Below are 17,249 nucleotides of genomic sequence, written 5' to 3' on the forward strand. Positions count from 1 at the left end.
CTTTCCCAGGCCATAGCAGAGAGCTGGATAGGAAGTGGAGCAGCTGGGACTCTGGCCCCCATATGGAATGTTGGCACTGCAGGGAGTGGCTTTACCCAACAGCCACAGTATGCCAAAAGCAGCACCTTTGCTAAAGTAACATAAATGTTGCCAAAGAGGGGTCACTCCATTCCCATTCATGTGTTAAAACAGCCTCAAGAAGTAGCTCAAGAAGGTGGCTCCATCAAGGCCTACAAGGGTCCCGAAGAGCTGCAAGAATTGCTGGCTTCTGTCCTAGGTCTGCTTAAATGGCCCCTCCCCATGGCTGTTTGGTCCTGAAAGGGGAGCACTGGCAGTGGGGAAAGGCAGGCCTGTGATAAAAACTTTGAGTGAGATAAAGTTGGCATGGGGTATCAAAGGCACACCTTCCTAGTTTTAAGTGGTGGGAGTTAGAAGATATTTTTGCCGTTTTCTCTTTCTGGGCATCTAAAATTAATTAAATTGCTGAGCCTAATGCTCTGGGGATGGTAGAGAAACTGAGCATTTTCTCTTATAACCATGAGCCAGAAGACTCATTTTTGTCTGTCTTTAGTTTCTGACACTTTCTCAAACACTCTTTCCCCTACAGCACCAGAAGTGACTACTTTAGAGAGCAGGTAGAAGGCAGGCAGTTTCGTGATAAACAGAATGATGCGGTGACTCAGCTTCTCCTGTCATCCCAATTCTCCTGTTCCTCCCAACAGCACAGAAAGTAATACACATTCAAGGCCCTGGCCCAGGTCCTCTCTCACAGCCCTGCCTGGCAGACCTTATTCAGGCTTTCAGGGCCCACAGGAGACCCAGGCCCTTCTCAGGGCAGTGTGGCATTTCAGAGCTCAAGGAATGGCAGTCTAGATCTCATCACACAAGGCTCTTTAGGGGTCCATTTCTTCTGCTCTTTCAGTAGTCTCTCTTGTTAAGGTGGTTTAAACATTAGTGATCTCTTATATAGTTCTTATTCCCTGAGCCTAAATGAAGTAGCAAAGTTAATTTTCTACAAAAAGTAGGTACGAATGATGGGTCTTTAGAATCATGGGCAGAGCTTGCCAGCAAGCTGGGCAATCAGTGGCACAAATACTCATCTGGCAGCTGTGTGGAGCTGAACAAAAGGCTGGTCCTTGGGGTAAGACCTAAAATAACCCCAAAGCCTTGGGTCACAAGGTTGAGGTGAGAGGTGGTTTCTTCTAGAAGGGCAGCCTCAGCAAAGGATTATTTGGCTTGGGCTCATTGAGCAGACCTTGTCTTCTCCCAGATCCCTTCCTCAGAATGTCCTTTTCTGGCCACTGTGGAGCCAACTTCAGGGAAATTTGCCAATCCTATCTCCTTTGCTCTTTGGCTTTCAGACACTCCTTCCTGTTCCTTTTCTCACGCCTGCTGCAATCACCACCTCCAGCATTCTCCTTTCCCACCACAGGAAACTCCAATGACCAGCTGGCCTGAGGTCTCCAATGACCAGCCTGTCTGCCAACTCCAGGAAGGGGAGAGAATAACACCAAGACCACAGAGGGGAAAAGTACAGAGGGACAGCTGCTGGATGCTGAGAAAAGAGATAACCTGCAGATGGTGCTCAGGGCAAGGCTGGAAGTAGCAGGGCCTGATTTTCTTTAGGAAAAGTATGAAGCTAGGACGAAGGTGTCTGGAAAGTCTGATGAAGCTATTCAAGACCTGGACGGCACCACATTCGTGCTCAGGGTCCTGAATGCTTCAGGGGAGCAAATATAGATTTCTAGAAAAGATAAAGGTTCTCTTGCCCTGAAAACCATCTTCTTTTCTTGCTAGCTATGTCCTGAGCCTCTTCTTTTCCTATCTCCCTACTTTAGAAACAAAGACACGGCCTGTTTTCTATGTTCCTCATCTTTGTACATGGGCTGGCAAAAGAGGGAAAGGAATTCAGGATCCTAAGTAACAAGACCAACTAAATAAGGAATCCAAAAGAGACACCATAAACAAGTTCAGAGATAAACTATAAACTGGGTGAAATATTTGCCTACATCAGGGACAAATAGGTAATGGGTTAGTATCCTTATCAAAGAGCTCCTACAAATTGATAAGAAAAACAAACAAAAATTCAATTTGAAAAACAGGCAAAGGAGAGGAAATTCAAATTTTCAGCCTCATGGAAATAAAAACAACAAAATACCAATTTTACCCACCAATTTGGTACAATTTTAAAAAAAGTAATTATATACAGTGCTGATAGATTTGGAAACTCTCAAGCACTGCTGGGGGAAATGTAAATGCTGTCATCTTCTGGAAAAGCAACCTGGCAGTATCTATGAAAATGTAACATGCACATGGCATCCAGAAATTTCAACTTCAGAAATACATCAAACAAAAGTAAATTAATAAGGACATATTCTTAAACTTTTTTATTTATAAAAAGGGAACAAACTTCACGTATTTTATATATACAGTTTTAAGAGCAAATGATACTTTCCACCCTACCCCCCCATCCTCTCCCTCCTTTTCCTGTTTTTCTTTTAATTTTTACAATGACATTCTTTCAATTTTCTTTTCAGTCACAAGCTTAACCATCATAAATAAGGACATATTAACAAGGATGCTTAGTTCAGCGTTATTTATAATGCCTCCAAAAGGGAAATAATTATACTAATATTATTAAATATAAGAGAATGATTGAATTATAACTATATTTCACTATGGAAATTATACAGCTATACAACTAATAAAAAGAAAAGTCATACCAGGGGCTTGGGGAGAGGGAAATGGTGAACTATTGCTTAAGATCAGAGTGTCTATTTGGAATGAAGAATAAGTTGGAAATAGATGGTGGTGATGGTTGCGTAACATCGTGAGTGTAATGCCACTGAACTGCAGACTTAAATTTATCAAAATGCAAAATTTTATATAGATTTCAATACAATAAAAAATAAGTCAGATGGATAATCATATCATACACATCCAAGTTAATACTATTAAGTGAAAAAGAAAAAAACTATAGGCCTCAAATATGGTTCTTTTTAAAAAGATGTACTTTATATGAGTACTTCAAAAAGCTCATTGAGAAGATGGCATTGTGGTATCGAGGGTTAAGCTGCTGCTTGTGATGCCAGCATCCCATATTAGAGGGCCAGTTGGAGTCTCAGCTACTCTGCTTCTGATCCAGTTTCCTGCTAATGCACTGTGGAAGGCAGTAGATGATGGATCAAGTACTTGGGCCCCTGTCACCCACGTGGAAGACTCAGATGGAGTTTCTGGCCCCTGGCTTCTGCCTGGCCCAGCCCTGGCTATTGCGGGTATTCAGAGAATGAACCAGTGGATGGAAGATCTTTCTGTCTCCCTCTCCCATGGTTACTCTGCCTTTCGAATTAATAATAATAATATTAAAAAGTCTGTTTTTAGAAAAAGTTAATTGAGGGGGCCAGCATTGTGGCATAGTGGGTAAAGCCACCACTTGTGATGCTGGCATCCTATATGCCAGCTGCTCCACTTCTGATCCAGCTCCCTGCTAATGACCTAGGAAAGCCGTAGATGATGGTCCAACTACCCAGGCCCCTGCCACCCATGTAAGAGACCCGGAAGAAGCTCCTGGCTCCTGGCTTCAGCCTGCCCCAGCACTGGCTGTTGCAACCATCTGGGGAGTGAACCAGCAGATGGAAGATCGCTTGATCTCTGTCTCTCTGTCTCTCTCTCTCTCTCTGTAACTTTGAGTTTCATAATAAATACATAAATTTTAAACATAAAAGAAAAAGTTCATTGAAATTGAATCAAGATTTTTTTTCATAATATAAATTTTTCATACTTTTGAAGACTCTTCAAAATGCAAGGATTTCAAAATTTTTTTTAAACCCAAACTCTTTAAATTCTATTTTACACAAATGATTTGAAGTACCTTTATATTTATATACATGCATAGGAAGCATTCAAACCAGGCTGTTAATACTATTTACCCAAGGAAGGGGGAGGAGTACTGCGAAAGGGAAGACAATGAACTCTTTTAAGATACCTCTTTATTGTCTGTATTCCAATCACAAGCAAGCATTATATTTGAAAAACCAACTTTAAAAATAAACCAAATCAAATCTCCAGGGGCACTATACCCTAAGTTCCCACCAAAACAGAGGAACCCGAGTTCTAGGGAAACCTCTTTTCCCTTCCTCCTCACCTTGTGCAACCTGAATCAATCAGCATAATGAGAAACTAGTAACAATCCCATTTCTCTTGTACAGGAAAGAGACAGCTGGGGAAAATTTTTTAGTATCATCAGCTCATTGCCTAAGGCTTCAGTACCCCAGCAGAAGCAGGAAATGAAATGCTGTGTTCATCCAATAAAGCCTGCACTCTTACCTATAAGTGCATAGGACAGAAACTTGTTGACAGAGGTAAGCGCCAGTCCAGTGATAGGGCCAGTGGTATCTTCAGAGCGAATCACTTCCAGAAAAGGACGAAGAAATACATTGGGCTCAATCTCTGAGAGTTCTGTAAGAAAACAAACAGAAATGAAGTGATACCATCTAACAAAAAGGTAACCTCTGGTTAAAGCCCCTCCCTCCTGTGCCATGAGGTCTTCCTTGTTGAATGAATGTTCCTCCCCCTGTATTACCATAAATGAAATTACAGACACTATACTATTTCATCAATACAGTTTTCAGTTCGGCGGAAGATGGGCCATTTGGTCCAGTGGTTAAGATATTCACGTCTCATATATTTATATCTGGGTTTGATACCAGCTCAGGCTCCTGATTCCAGTTTCCTGCTAATGCAGACCCTGGGAGACAGCAGTTATGGCTCAAATAATTAGGTTCCTGTCACCCCTGTGGTAGACCTGGATTGAGTTCCTGGCTCTAGGCTTTGGCTGGGCCTAGTTCTGGCTGTTGCTGGCATTTGGGGTAAGAACTAGCAGGTTGGAGTGCTCTATCTACCTATCTATCTGTATGTAAAAAGTAGTTTTTAAAGGTGTAGTTCTAAAAGATGAAGGTTTTCGGGGCTAACGTGGTGTACTGGGTAAAGTCACCACCCTCCATGCTGGCATCCCATGTGGGCACCAATTCATGTCCCAGTCGCTCCCTGCTAATGGCCTGGGAAAATGACAGAGGATAGCCCAAGTGCTTTAGGCTCCTTTACCCACACGGGAGACCCAGATGGAGCTCCTGGCTTCAGTGGGACCCAGCCCTGAACCTTGTGGCCATCTGAGGGGTAGACCAGCAGATGGAAGATCGATCTCTCCCTTTCTCTCTCTCTGTAACTATTTCAAATAAATAAACAAATCTAAAAAAAAAAATCTCTTTTAAAAAGCACATGGTTATCTGTTACAAAGTCAATAATTAAATGGTTAAAAATCATAAATTTTATTTTTATCAAAATTTTAAAATATGAACAGTAATCCTTTAATATTATCAAATATCGTGAATCAATTTTCTATATCTACTTCCTCAACCTTTCCAATGATCCACAGGTAAATCTCATCTTGGGTACAGCCAATGTGGCCAAAGAAATCCCAGGACGGGTTCCTGTCTTATATCCTTTGTTGTCATGGTCAAGGTCATTTCATTTCACATAGAGAAAGATTATACAACATCCCAGGAGACTGAGGGGCAATCTTGAGGTTTAATAGTCCCTTGCCAAAAAATAAGCCTAATAAGAACAAAAGCCTCAACAGTCCTTTAGTCATGGAGGCAGTCTGTAATCTTGGAAGGTGTGGGGAATCCCACAGGATTCCCAAAAGAGTTATGGAGCACCGCTAACCCAAAAAGAAAGAGAAAAAGCAAAACCAAAATGGAGTTACTTAAGCTAAGGCCACTAAGCACCAGGAACTACCCAGACCATCTGTCAGAACAGACACAGGGCCGGCTTCGCGGCTCACTAGGCTAATTCTCAGCCTGCTGTGCTGACACCCCGGGTTCTAGTCCTGGTTGGGGCACCAGATTCTGTCCTGGTTGCTCCTCTTCCAGTCCAGCTCTCTGCTGTGGTCTGGGAGTGCAGTGGAGGATGGCCCAGGTCTTTGGGCCCTGCACCCGCGTGGGAGATCAGGAGGAAGCACCTGGCTCCTGGCTTTGGATCATCACAGCGGCCGTTTGGGGAGTGAACCAATGGAAGGAAGACCTTTCTCTCTGTCTCTCTCTCTTTCTCACTGTCTAACTCTACCTGTCACAAAAAAAAAAAAAAAAAAGAAGAAGAAGAAGAAGAAGAAGAAGAGAACAGATACAGGCGGTGAGTCCTGATTAGGACTGAGGGACATTACATCATAAGAAGAAGCTGGCTACTGCATTACTTCACCCACACTACTGTACCATGATTGGCCACACCCAGGAGACCCCTAAAACATCATTGGTCACACCCAAACACCAACACCTGGTTGGTGACACCCAAAAAGATGAGCTTGTGATTGGTGACACACCAGGGCACATTCACCGCCCACCTACCCCGGAGAGGGGATAAACAGGCAAGCCTCCCAACTGCTCTTCATCCCCTTGGGGACCATGGCTCAGTCTTCACTGACTGAAGCTCTGCTCGCCACACTGCTGGAGCCAGCCTCGCCTGGACATCCCAGCTGCTCCAGAGCTGACATTGGAGCCGGACTGGACCTCTCATCAGCTGACCTACTGCCCAGAGTGCCAGTCATCCCACGACTCCTGCCCGTAAGTGACTATTCTGAGATCCGTTTCTCTGAGTGGTAGGAGACTTTGGACTCTGGACTTTGACTTCTGTGACCTATGACACAAACCCTGAGAATACAGCATTCATATTACATCCTTAGCCATGAGTGTTTAGACTGGTTATGCTTTATATGTGTTATATTTACTAGTATTGCTGGATATTTCTGGAAGTTGCCTTACTCCTAGATGTCTGTTACGATCTGTGGTCGTAATATATTGAGTGGTATTGACCTTTAGATGTGTGCACTGAATATATATATATATATATATATATAGAGAGAGAGAGAGAGAGAGAGAGAGGTATTGAATATTGAATAATAAATTATATAAATAATAAATTATAATATATAACAATGAATTATAATAAATAAATAATAAATTATATTGAAAAAACTATCACGATTCAGTGTGATTCTTCCCTGTGCTCCGACACATCACATTAGCCTTGTCAAGTTGCGTGACAACAGAGGGTCCTTACCATTTTGTTTACATTTCCATACCTAGAATAAGCAGAGAGCTAACTGCCATAAGATACAACTAAAAATATTTATTTTACAAATGAGAAAAGCAGGCCGGCGCCGCGGCTCAACAGGTTAATCCTCCGCCTTGCGGCACCGGCACACCGGGTTCTAGTCCCGGTTGGGGCGCCGGATTCTGTCCCGGTTGCCCCTCTTCCAGGCCAGCTCTCTGCTGTGGCCCAAGAGTGCAGTGGAGGATGGCCCAAGTGCTTGGGCCCTGCACCCCATGGGAGACCAGGAGAAGCACCTGGCTCCTGCCTTCGGATCAGCACGATGCGCCAGCCACAGCGCGCCAGCCGCGGCGGCCATTGGAGGGTGAACCAATGGCAAAGGCTGACCTTTCTCTCTGTCTCTCTCTCTCTCACTGTCCACTCTGCCTGGTTAAAAAAAAAAAAAAATGAGAAAAGCAAGGTGCAGATAATGTGACTAGAATCACACAATAAGCAAAGTTGAACCCAGTCTATATACAATTAACAAACTTGGAAAACTACATCTAGTCTTATTACTAGCACATACTCCTAAATTTAAAATATTTCATTCCAGACCAAAGAAATACTGCTCAGCTCCCTAGAAGTATTCCCAGATAGGCCAGAAACATTTAGTGTGATCTAGGTTGCCCCACCTTTAGAAACAAAAGGAAGCTGGGTTTCCTAAGAACCTTCATTTCCATGCAAATATAGGGAGCTTCCTACTCAATTTCTACCACTCCCCTACCCTAGTCAGGTAAACATTCTCTGGACCTGGCTGCACTCAGATTAATGCTTTAATTAATTGGCAGATTGGGTACTATTTTCCCAGAGTGTCTGTATGGTGAATTACATCAGCTGTATACAACCTGCTTCTCATCCCCTACTCTCCCACCTAGAGATGTATAATTTGCAGAAAAACTAGAGAAAGAGCCGGCGCCGTGGCTCAATAGGCTAATCCTCCACCTTGCGGCGCCGGCACACCGGGTTCTAGTCCCGGTTGGGGCGCCGGATTCTGTCCCGGTTGCCCCTCTTCCAGGCCAGCTCTCTGCTATGGCCAGGGAGTGCAGTGGAGGATGGCCCAGGTGCTTGGGCCCTGCACCCCATGGGAGACCAGGAAAAGCACCTGGCTCCTGGCTCCTGCCAGGATCAGCGCGGTGCGCCGGCTGCAGCGGCGGCCATTGGAGGGTGAACCAGCGGCAAAGGAAGACCTTTCTCTCTCTGTCTCTCTCTCTCACTGTCCACTCTGCCTGTCAAAAAAAAAAAAAAAAAAAAAAAAAAAAAAGAAAAACTAGAGAAAAACATGTGTGTGTGTGTGGGAGGGGTATGTATTGTATGAGGTGTTGGAGCAAAGTTGAAATGTAAGGAATATAAGTATTTGGGAAAACTGAAATGTACTTTTTAAATACAGCATTTAAAAAATTAAAGTCATTTAGTCTTGATGCTGTGAGAACACAAATGTATTATGTACATGTATTGGTTTGTCATGAAAAAAAAAAGGTCATTTGAGATGTAAAACTCTAGATGAAAAAAAATCTTGAGAGTGGGAACTTGGAACAGACTTCCTAAGGTTTTATTCAGTTGCTGGAGCAATACTTGCTTTGTGCCTTCCTTTTATTTTTTGTTTATTTTCATCTACTTGGAAGGCAGAACAACTGAAAGAGACAGAGTCAGAGAAAGATATTCCATTTGCTGGTTCATTCCCCAGTGCTCACAATAGTCAAGGCTGGGCTAGACTGAAGTCAGGAGCCTGGAATTCCATTTGTATGTCAGGGGACCAGGGACTTGAGCCATTATCTGCTGTTTCCCAGGATGCATAAGTAGGAAGCTGGATAGGAATCAAAGTAGCCTGAACCTGAATGGCCACTCTGATATATAGGATTTTTTTTTTTTTTTTTGGACAGGCAGAGTTAGTGAGAGAGAGACAGAGAGAAAGGTCTTCCTTTTCTGTTGGTTCACCCCCAAATGGCCACTATGGCTGGCACGCTGCACCTATCCGAAGCCAGGAGCCAGGTGCTTCCTCCTGGTCTCCCATGCGGGTGCAGGGCCCAAGCACTTGGGCCATCCTCCACTGCACTCCCGGGCCACAGCAGAGAGCTGGACTGGAAGAGGAGCAAGCGGGACAGAATCTGGCACCCCAATTGGGACTAGAACCTGGGGTGCCAGTACCACAGACGGAGGATTAGCCAAGTGAGCCGTGGCACCAACCACAAAGCTGATTCTTAATGACTGATTCGTGAATTTGAACACATGACTAGATTTATATGGTTACCACCACAAACAGAACACAGGACAGTCTCATCACTCCAGGAAACTCACTCTGCCTTCCCTATGTAATCAGATCCTCTCCCTACTTCTAACCCCTGTCAATCACTGATGTGTTTGTTCTCTATCATCATGGTTTTATCAAGACCACATAAATGGAATCACACAGTATGTGACCTTGTGAGACTGACTTCTTTCACCCAAAATGATGCCTTTGAGATTCATACAAGCTACTGCATACACCTATAGTTCATTCCTTTTTACTGCTGAGTAGTACTCCATTGCATGTATGTACCACAGTTTCTTTATTCATTCACTGGTTCAAGGACATTTGGGGTCTCCAGCCTGGGACATGAATATGAGCAGCAGAGTTAGGAATAGTTATGAATAGAGCTGCTATAAATATCTGTGTACAGGCTTTTGTGTGAACACATTTGTACATTCGCATTCCTCTAGTGTAAGTACCCAGGAGTAGGATTTCTGGGTCAAAGGGTAAGTGTGTGCTTAGCTCTACTAACAGACTGTCTTCCAGAGTCACTGTACCATATGCAGTCCACCAGTAATGAGAGTTCTAGTTTCCTCACATCCTCTCCAGTACTTAGTATTTTCAGTGTTTTTAGTTAAGGCATTCAAGCAGATGGGTAGTCGTTACCTGCAGATGGTTTAAGTTTGCATTTCCCTAATGGCTACTGATGTTGAACGTCTTTTCATGTGCTTGTTTGCCATGTGTCTGATCAAGTCTATTGTCTTTTTAAAAACTGAATTGTTTGTTTTCTTACAGTTGAGTTTAGAGATTTCTTTATTCTGGATTCAACTCCTTTACTATTGATACATTTATTTACAAATATTTTCCCCCAATCTGAAGCTTGTCTTTTCATTCTCTCTCTTTTTAAAGGTTTATTTATTTGAAGGCCGGCGCAGTGGCTCAATAGGCTAATCCTCCACCTTGCGGCGCCGGCACACCGGGTTCTAGTCCCGGTCGGGGCGCCGGATTCTGTCCCGGTTGCCCCTCTTCCAGGCCAGCTCTCTGCTATGGCCAGGGAGTGCAGTGGAGGATGGCCCAGGTGCTTGGGCCCTGCACCCCATGGGAGACCAGGAAAAGCACCTGGCTCCTGGCTCCTGCCATCGGATCAGCGCGGTGCGCCGGCTGCAGCGGCGGCCATTGGAGGGTGAACCAACGGCAAGGGAAGACCTTTCTCTCTCTGTCTCTCTCTCTCTCACTGTCCACTCTGCCTGTAAAAAAAAAAAAAAAAAAAAAAAAAAAAAAAGGTTTATTTATTTGAAAGAGGAACAGAGAAAGAGACTTTTCATTCACTGGTTCACTCCCCAAGTGGCCTCAACAGCCAGGGCTGGGCTGAAGCCAGGAGCCAGAAGCTTCATCTGGGTCTCCCACTTGGGTAGCAGGGACCCAAGCACTTTGGCCTTCTGCTGCTGCTTTCCCTGGGCCATTAGCAGGGAGATGGATTGGAAGTGGAGTGGCCAGGCCATGAACTGGTGCCTACATGGGATACCGGTGTTGCAAGTAGAGGCTTTATCCACTATACCACAATGCCAGCCCCTGTCTTTGCATTATCTTGACAGTATTTTTCATAAACAGACATTTTCACTTTTTTTTAAAAAATTTATTTGAAAGGTAGAGTGAGACAGAGGGAAGGAGGGAGGGAGAGAGAAGGGAAGAGAGAGAGAGAGAGAGATTGATTGATTGATTGATTGATTCCACCTTCTGGTCTACTCCCCGAACAGCCAATGCTGGGCCAAGTGGAATCCTGAAGCCAGGAGCTCCATTCTGGTCTCTCATATGGGTGGCAAGGACCCAAATACTTGGGCCATCCTCTGCTGCCTTCCTAGCTTTCCCAGGGGATTAGCAAGAAGCTGGTTTGGAAATGGAGTAGCCAGGACTCAAATTGGGACTCTAATATGGGATGTAGGCATCGTTAAGCAGTAGCTTAACCCACTATGCCACAATGCTGGGCCTACAGTTTTACTTTTTTTTTTTTTTTTTAAAGATTTGTTCATTTATTTACTTATTTAAAAGATTTATTTTTTATTTGAAAGGCAGAGTTACAGAGAGACAGAAGCATTTATTTTCATTTTATTTGAAAGGCAGAGACACATATGTCAGTTCATCTGTCAGTTCACTTCCTAAATGCCTACAATAGCCCTGACTGGGGCAGGCCAAAGCCAGGAGCCTAGGTCTCCTAAATGGATGACAGGGTCCCAAGTAGTTGAGCTATCATCCACTGCCTCCCAAGCTGCATATCAGCAGGAAGCTAGATCAGAAGTGGAGTAGCAGGAACACAAACCAGGCACTCTGATTTGGAATGCGGCATCCTAAGCGGCAATTTGACTGCTGTGTTAAACACCCGCACCTCCTCACCAGAAGTGGAGCAGCAGGCACTCGAACCAGAGCCTGAACCAGAGCCGTATGGGATGCCGGCACCACAGGTGGAGAATTAACCCACTGTGCCACAGCACCGGCCCCAGTTATGTAACTTTGCTAAGCCTCTATTTTATCACATGTAAAACCAATGTTTGAAAATTAAAATGTTACATTTAAAAATAAAAATAGTTAGCATTCACTGAGCATACATTATGTATAAGGCACTACAGTATGCGATTTATATACATTTTCTTATTTAATACATTAGCACAATGCATGAAATAAAGTGGGCAATAAATACAAATAAGATGTTATTATTATAGCTTTTTAGCTCTAACGTCTCAGACCAGCATTAAGTAAATATTAGGGGCAGCATTGTGGTATAACTGCACAGCTGATGCCTGCAACACCAGCATACAATAGGGGCGCTGGTTCAAGTCTCAGCTGCTTCATTTCCAATCCAGCTCCCTGCTAATGTGCCTGGGAAAGCAGTGGAAGATGGCCTAAGTCCTTGGGCCTTGCACCCATGTGTAAGACACAGATGGAGCTCCTGGCTCCTGGTTTTAGTCTGGCCCAGCACCCCTAGCCATTGCAGCCATATGGGGTATGAACCAGTAGATGGAAAATCTATCTCTCCCTCTCTTTCTGTAACTCTTTCAAATAAATCAAATAAATCTTTAAAAAAAAACCCTAAGATTTAAATAAATATTAAAAAATTCACAAGTAAAGCTTTTACCTTTGATTACTATAAGTTAAGGATAAATACCAAGATAACTGGTGGCTTTTATGGTATGATTTTCTACAAGGTATACTGACATAATATCAGAAAAAAGGTTTTTTTAAATGAATGACTGAAATACTTTTCCTCCTTTTGGAAGAAGTAACAGTAGCTACTCTTTATTATCTTGTGCTAAGCACTTTATATGTGTTCTCTCATAATTATTATCTCCATTTTAAGATCAAAATGAGGTTTAGAGAGAAGAAAAAGTAGATGTGCTGCCAGTTCAGATAATACAACTAGCCAGAGATGGAAATGGGAGTCAAATCCAGGTCTGCCTGACTCCAAAAGTTGTGCTCCTAGCCCTTCAACTTTATTACTTCCTGCGACTTTAGAACAGAAAGGTTTCAGGTGTTCTCCCCCCTGGCTTAGCCTGCCTCAGAACTGGGATTCAATTATCTGCATCTTTGGAAGAGTGAGACAAGCTTCCTGAGACCTTTATGAGAAAGTGCTACGATGTGGCTCATAGTAAGCAGGTTGAATAATTTCACAACCAAGGAGACATCTGACACCCCAGCCAAGCAGCCAAAATTCCAGCCCTGGAAATTTGTCAACCTCAAGGCACAAACAGTCCAGTAAACAGAGTGCAGATTAGGTAGAGGGGTATTCTGAAGGTGACTGGTTCATATTCTAAGATGGGGGGAAATGGGTACAAGGAAGGGTAATCCAATCCTTCACTGGACAAAGAACATTTGGAATCTTCTTAAAATAAAATTCAGCTCCAGCTTCTTATTGGTCATGTCAACAACAATTAGAACAAGAATTAATAACTACTGCTGGAGAAGCTTCATAAGGCACAGCAAGCTGAAGCAAAGTGAAGCCCTTTGGAGAGATCTTGGTGGTATTTTGCTCATAATCTGCCCAACACCAGTGGGTAAGGAGCTTAATTTCCTATATTATGACATTAAAACAAAGAAGTTTCTTTTCAGTCCGATGTCAGTCAGAGAACCTGCAGCTGTCCCCCTAGTCTCCCATCTCAGGCGTATGAATCCCGAGAATTTTTCTCTCTTCACGTGAGAGCTGCCATCCTCTCAGATAATCTACGTACGTCAGAGCCTCAACTTGTGGCCTCAAGAACTGCCATTGGACGAAGAGAACCCTCCCTTTGGGGCCAGCGCTACGGTGCAGTGGGTTAAGCTGCTGCTTGGAATGCTGGATCTCATATCAGAGTGCCAGTTTGAGACCTGGCTACTCCACTTCTAATCCCGCTTCCTACTAATGCATCTGGAAGGCAACAGAAGATGGCCCAAATACTTGGTCGCTTCCCGTGCACTTAGGAGATCAGGATGCAGTTCCTCACTCCTGGCTTCAGCCTGGCCCAGACTTGGCTATTGTGGCCATCTGTTGAATGAACCAGCAGATGGAAGCTTGCTCTCTTGCACTCTCTCCCACCCTCCCTCCCTCCCTGCCTGCTTCTCAAATAAATAAATAAATCTTAAAAAGAAGAAGAAAAAAAAACACTCTGCCAGCCTATAGGAGAGCAGTCACCATTCTCCCAGGGAGTTGTGTTCTCTAGCCCACAGCAGCCTTTTCTCATGTGGCCAGCATTGGGCTGGCACATTCCTGAGCCAAAATGCACACATAAGCTGCTTTCCCTGGTAGTGAAGCTCTTCACTCCTGAGTGACTCTTATCAGGGGCAGTTGGGCATTCTCAATTGGATTACGCTGACAAGGAAAAAGGCCTGCAGTATATTATTTCAACACCATTTGGCTTCAGAAATGCCTGTCTCGACCCTTTAGCCCTCAGAATCTACTTCTCCCTTACTGCTTTCTAGAGGGTCATCATCCTGCTCCCATCCTAAGTCTTCATTCTGCAAATATTGGCCCATGCTACTGAAGACAGAATATCATCATTCATAAGATGGATCATGTATAAAAGACTAAGAAATCAGAACATAATAAAAACAAGTTCATTTAACCTCTTGACATTTCTGCATCCAGAGTCACAGGGCAAAATTATTTGAGTACGAAATCTTTTGGGTTTTTGGCTTTTCTGTCTATGCCTGTACATTCCATTTTAGGAGACAGTGTTAGATCCTAATAGTCTACTTTTCTGACTATGCTATAACAAGGAAAGTATTTCTCTAAAAGTCAAAGATTGAGAATAATCAACAGATGGAATTTCTGAGGCACTATAAATTCAGTAGGTCACTAGTAATATAACTGGTCACTATAGGACATCAAGAGTAGTGGCCATGGGGGCTGGCGCTGTGGCATAGCAGGTAAAGCTGCCACCTGCAGTGTCAGCATCCCTTATGGGTGCCAGTTCGAGTCCTAGCTGCTCTACTTCCAATCCAGCTCCCTGGTAATGTGCCTGGGGAAGCAGCAGAGGATGGCCCATGTCTCTGGGCTGCTGCACCTACATGAGAGAGGTGGAGGAGTCTCCAGACTCCTGGCTTCTGATCGGGCCAGCTTTGGCCACGCAGCCATTTGAGGAGTGAATCAGCAAATTAAAAGACAACCCTCTCCCCCTTTTTCTCTCTGACTCTGCCTTTAACTCTGCCTTACAAATAAGTAAATAAATCTTTAAAATTAAAAATTAAAAAATAGTAAATTTAAAAAAAAGAGTAGTGGTCCTGGATTGGGCATCTGACCTAGCAGTTATGATGCCAGTTTGCACTCTGGCGCAGCATGTTAAGCTGCCACCTACAGCACCAATATCCTATATGGGCACCAGTTTGAGTCCTGGCTGTTCTACTCCTGATCCAGCTCCCTGCTAACATGCGTGGGAAAGCAGCAGAAGATGGTCAAAGTCCTTGGGCCCCTGTACACACGTGGAGACCTGGAAGAAGCTCCTGGCTCCTGGCTTTGGCCTGGCCCATCCCTGGTCGTTGAGGCCCATCTGAGGAGTGAATCAGAGGATGGAAGATTTCCATGTCTCGCCTTTCTCTGTAACTGACTTTTAAATAAATAATTAAATAATTTTTTTTTTTAAAAAAAGATGCCAGTTGGGATACCCATGTGCCATATCAGATGCCTAGGTTCAAGTCCCAGCTCTGCTCCCAAATCCAGTTTCCTTCCAGAAGGCAGTAAGTGATGACTCAAGTGGTTGGGTTTCTGATGCCCAGGAAGAAGACTTGAATTGAATACCTAGTGCCTGATCTTAGTCGCTGCCCAGCCTCAGCTCTTATGGGCCAGTGGATAGGAGCTCCCAATCTGTACTTCTAAAGGATATCTGTTTTTAAACTTCTTATTTTTTTAAAGATTTTTTATTTATTTACTTGACAGGTAGAGTTACAGACAGTGAGAGGGAAAGACAGAGAGAAAGTCTTCCTTCCGTTGGTTCACCCCCCAAATGGCAGCTACGGCCGGCGCGCTGTGCCGATCCGAAGCCAGGAGCCAGGTGCCTCTTCCTGGTCTCCCATGCGGGTACAGGCACCCAAGCACTTGGGCCATCCTCCACTGCCCTCCCGGGTCACAGCAGAGAGCTGGAATGGAAGAGGAGTAACTGGGACTAGAACCTGAGGCCCATATGGGATTCTGGCGCTGCAGGCAGAGGATTAGCCAAATGAGTCACGGCACCGGCCCCAAACTTCTTGATTATTTTTTAAAAATTTAATTGAAACACAGAGAAACAGAGACAGACAGAGATCTGCTGTTTATGTACCAAATGCCTGCCAGAGCCGGGCCAGGATGAAGGCAGGACCTCAGAACTCAATCCAGGCCTCCTACATGGGCGGCAGGTAACCAAGTACTTGAGCTATCACCTGCTGCCTCCCAGGATGTGCCTTAGTAGGAAGCTAGAATCATAAGTGGAGCTGGGACTCAAACCCACGCACTCTGATCCGGAAGGTCAGAAGCCTCTGGAATATCTGCCACACCTCCCATACCTTTGTTAATCGGCTTCAAAGATTTCCAGGCCTGTGAATGATCAGGCATGGATTTCTTAACCTTGGTTGCAGGAACTTATTCCAAAGAAAACTGCCAAAAGGCAGCTACCCAAGCTGTATTTCCTAGCCTGGAGTCAGAGACAAATCGACAGGTCTTTACAGCCCTGCCCTATAGAATAGGAGAAATTAAATAAAGAAATACATTAGGTCCAGTCCTCTTTCTATTACTAACTTTGTAAACTTAGGTAAAAACATACCACTTCTCTGGTCCATAGTTCCCTAGCCATTAGGATTTTCTGGGAGAAGATAATGGTAGTAATTTAAGTATATTCTTCTTCTTCTTTTCTTTCTCTCTTTTTTTTTTTTTTTTTTTTTTTTTTTTGACAGGCAGAGTGGACAGTGAGAGGACAGAGAGAAAGGTCTTCCTTTTGCCGTTGGTTTACCCTCCAATGCCTGCCATGGCCAGTGCGCTGCGGCCGGCGCATCTCACTGATCTGAAGGCAGGAGCCAGGTACTTATCCTGGTCTCCCATGGGGTGCAGGGCCCAAGCACCTGGGCCATCCTCCACTGCACTCCCGGGCCATAGCAGAGAGCTGGCCTGGAAGAGGGGCAACCGGGACAGAATCCGGCACCCCGACCGGGACTAGAACCCGGTGTGCCGGCGCCGCTAGGTGGAGGATTAGCCTATTGAGCCGCAGCGCCAGCCAAGTATATTCTTTACATATCTTTTAGAACCCTAAACTTAGTATTCTAAAAGCAAAGTACAGTTTGGGAGAAAATGCACATGAATGCACACAGTCTGTTACAGAGGCAGCCTGGAGGGAAAGTAAGCCCAGTTTGACTGAGTTCCTGATAGTAGATCCTCTTTTCTCAGCAA

The 17,249-nt window shown here is 44.3% G+C and overlaps 1 protein-coding gene across 13 annotated transcripts in view; it reads right to left on the bottom strand.

Moving 5' to 3' along the window:
* GBF1 (golgi brefeldin A resistant guanine nucleotide exchange factor 1) overlaps window positions 1-17,249 on the bottom strand; it is a 152,576-nt gene that overhangs the window by 28,617 nt on the left and 106,710 nt on the right. For all 13 annotated transcript variants that reach the window (XM_008270406.5, XM_008270405.5, XM_008270403.5 and 10 more), the window contains one exon: window positions 4,327-4,458. In XM_008270406.5, coding sequence (XP_008268628.3) covers window positions 4,327-4,458 — 132 coding nt within the window. The remainder of the gene's footprint in view (window positions 1-4,326; window positions 4,459-17,249) is intronic.

This window comes from Oryctolagus cuniculus, chromosome 15 (assembly GCF_051225735.1).
Source record: "Oryctolagus cuniculus isolate XC-2025 breed Fujian yellow rabbit chromosome 15, ASM5122573v1, whole genome shotgun sequence".
Taxonomy (NCBI): Eukaryota; Metazoa; Chordata; class Mammalia; order Lagomorpha; family Leporidae; genus Oryctolagus; species Oryctolagus cuniculus.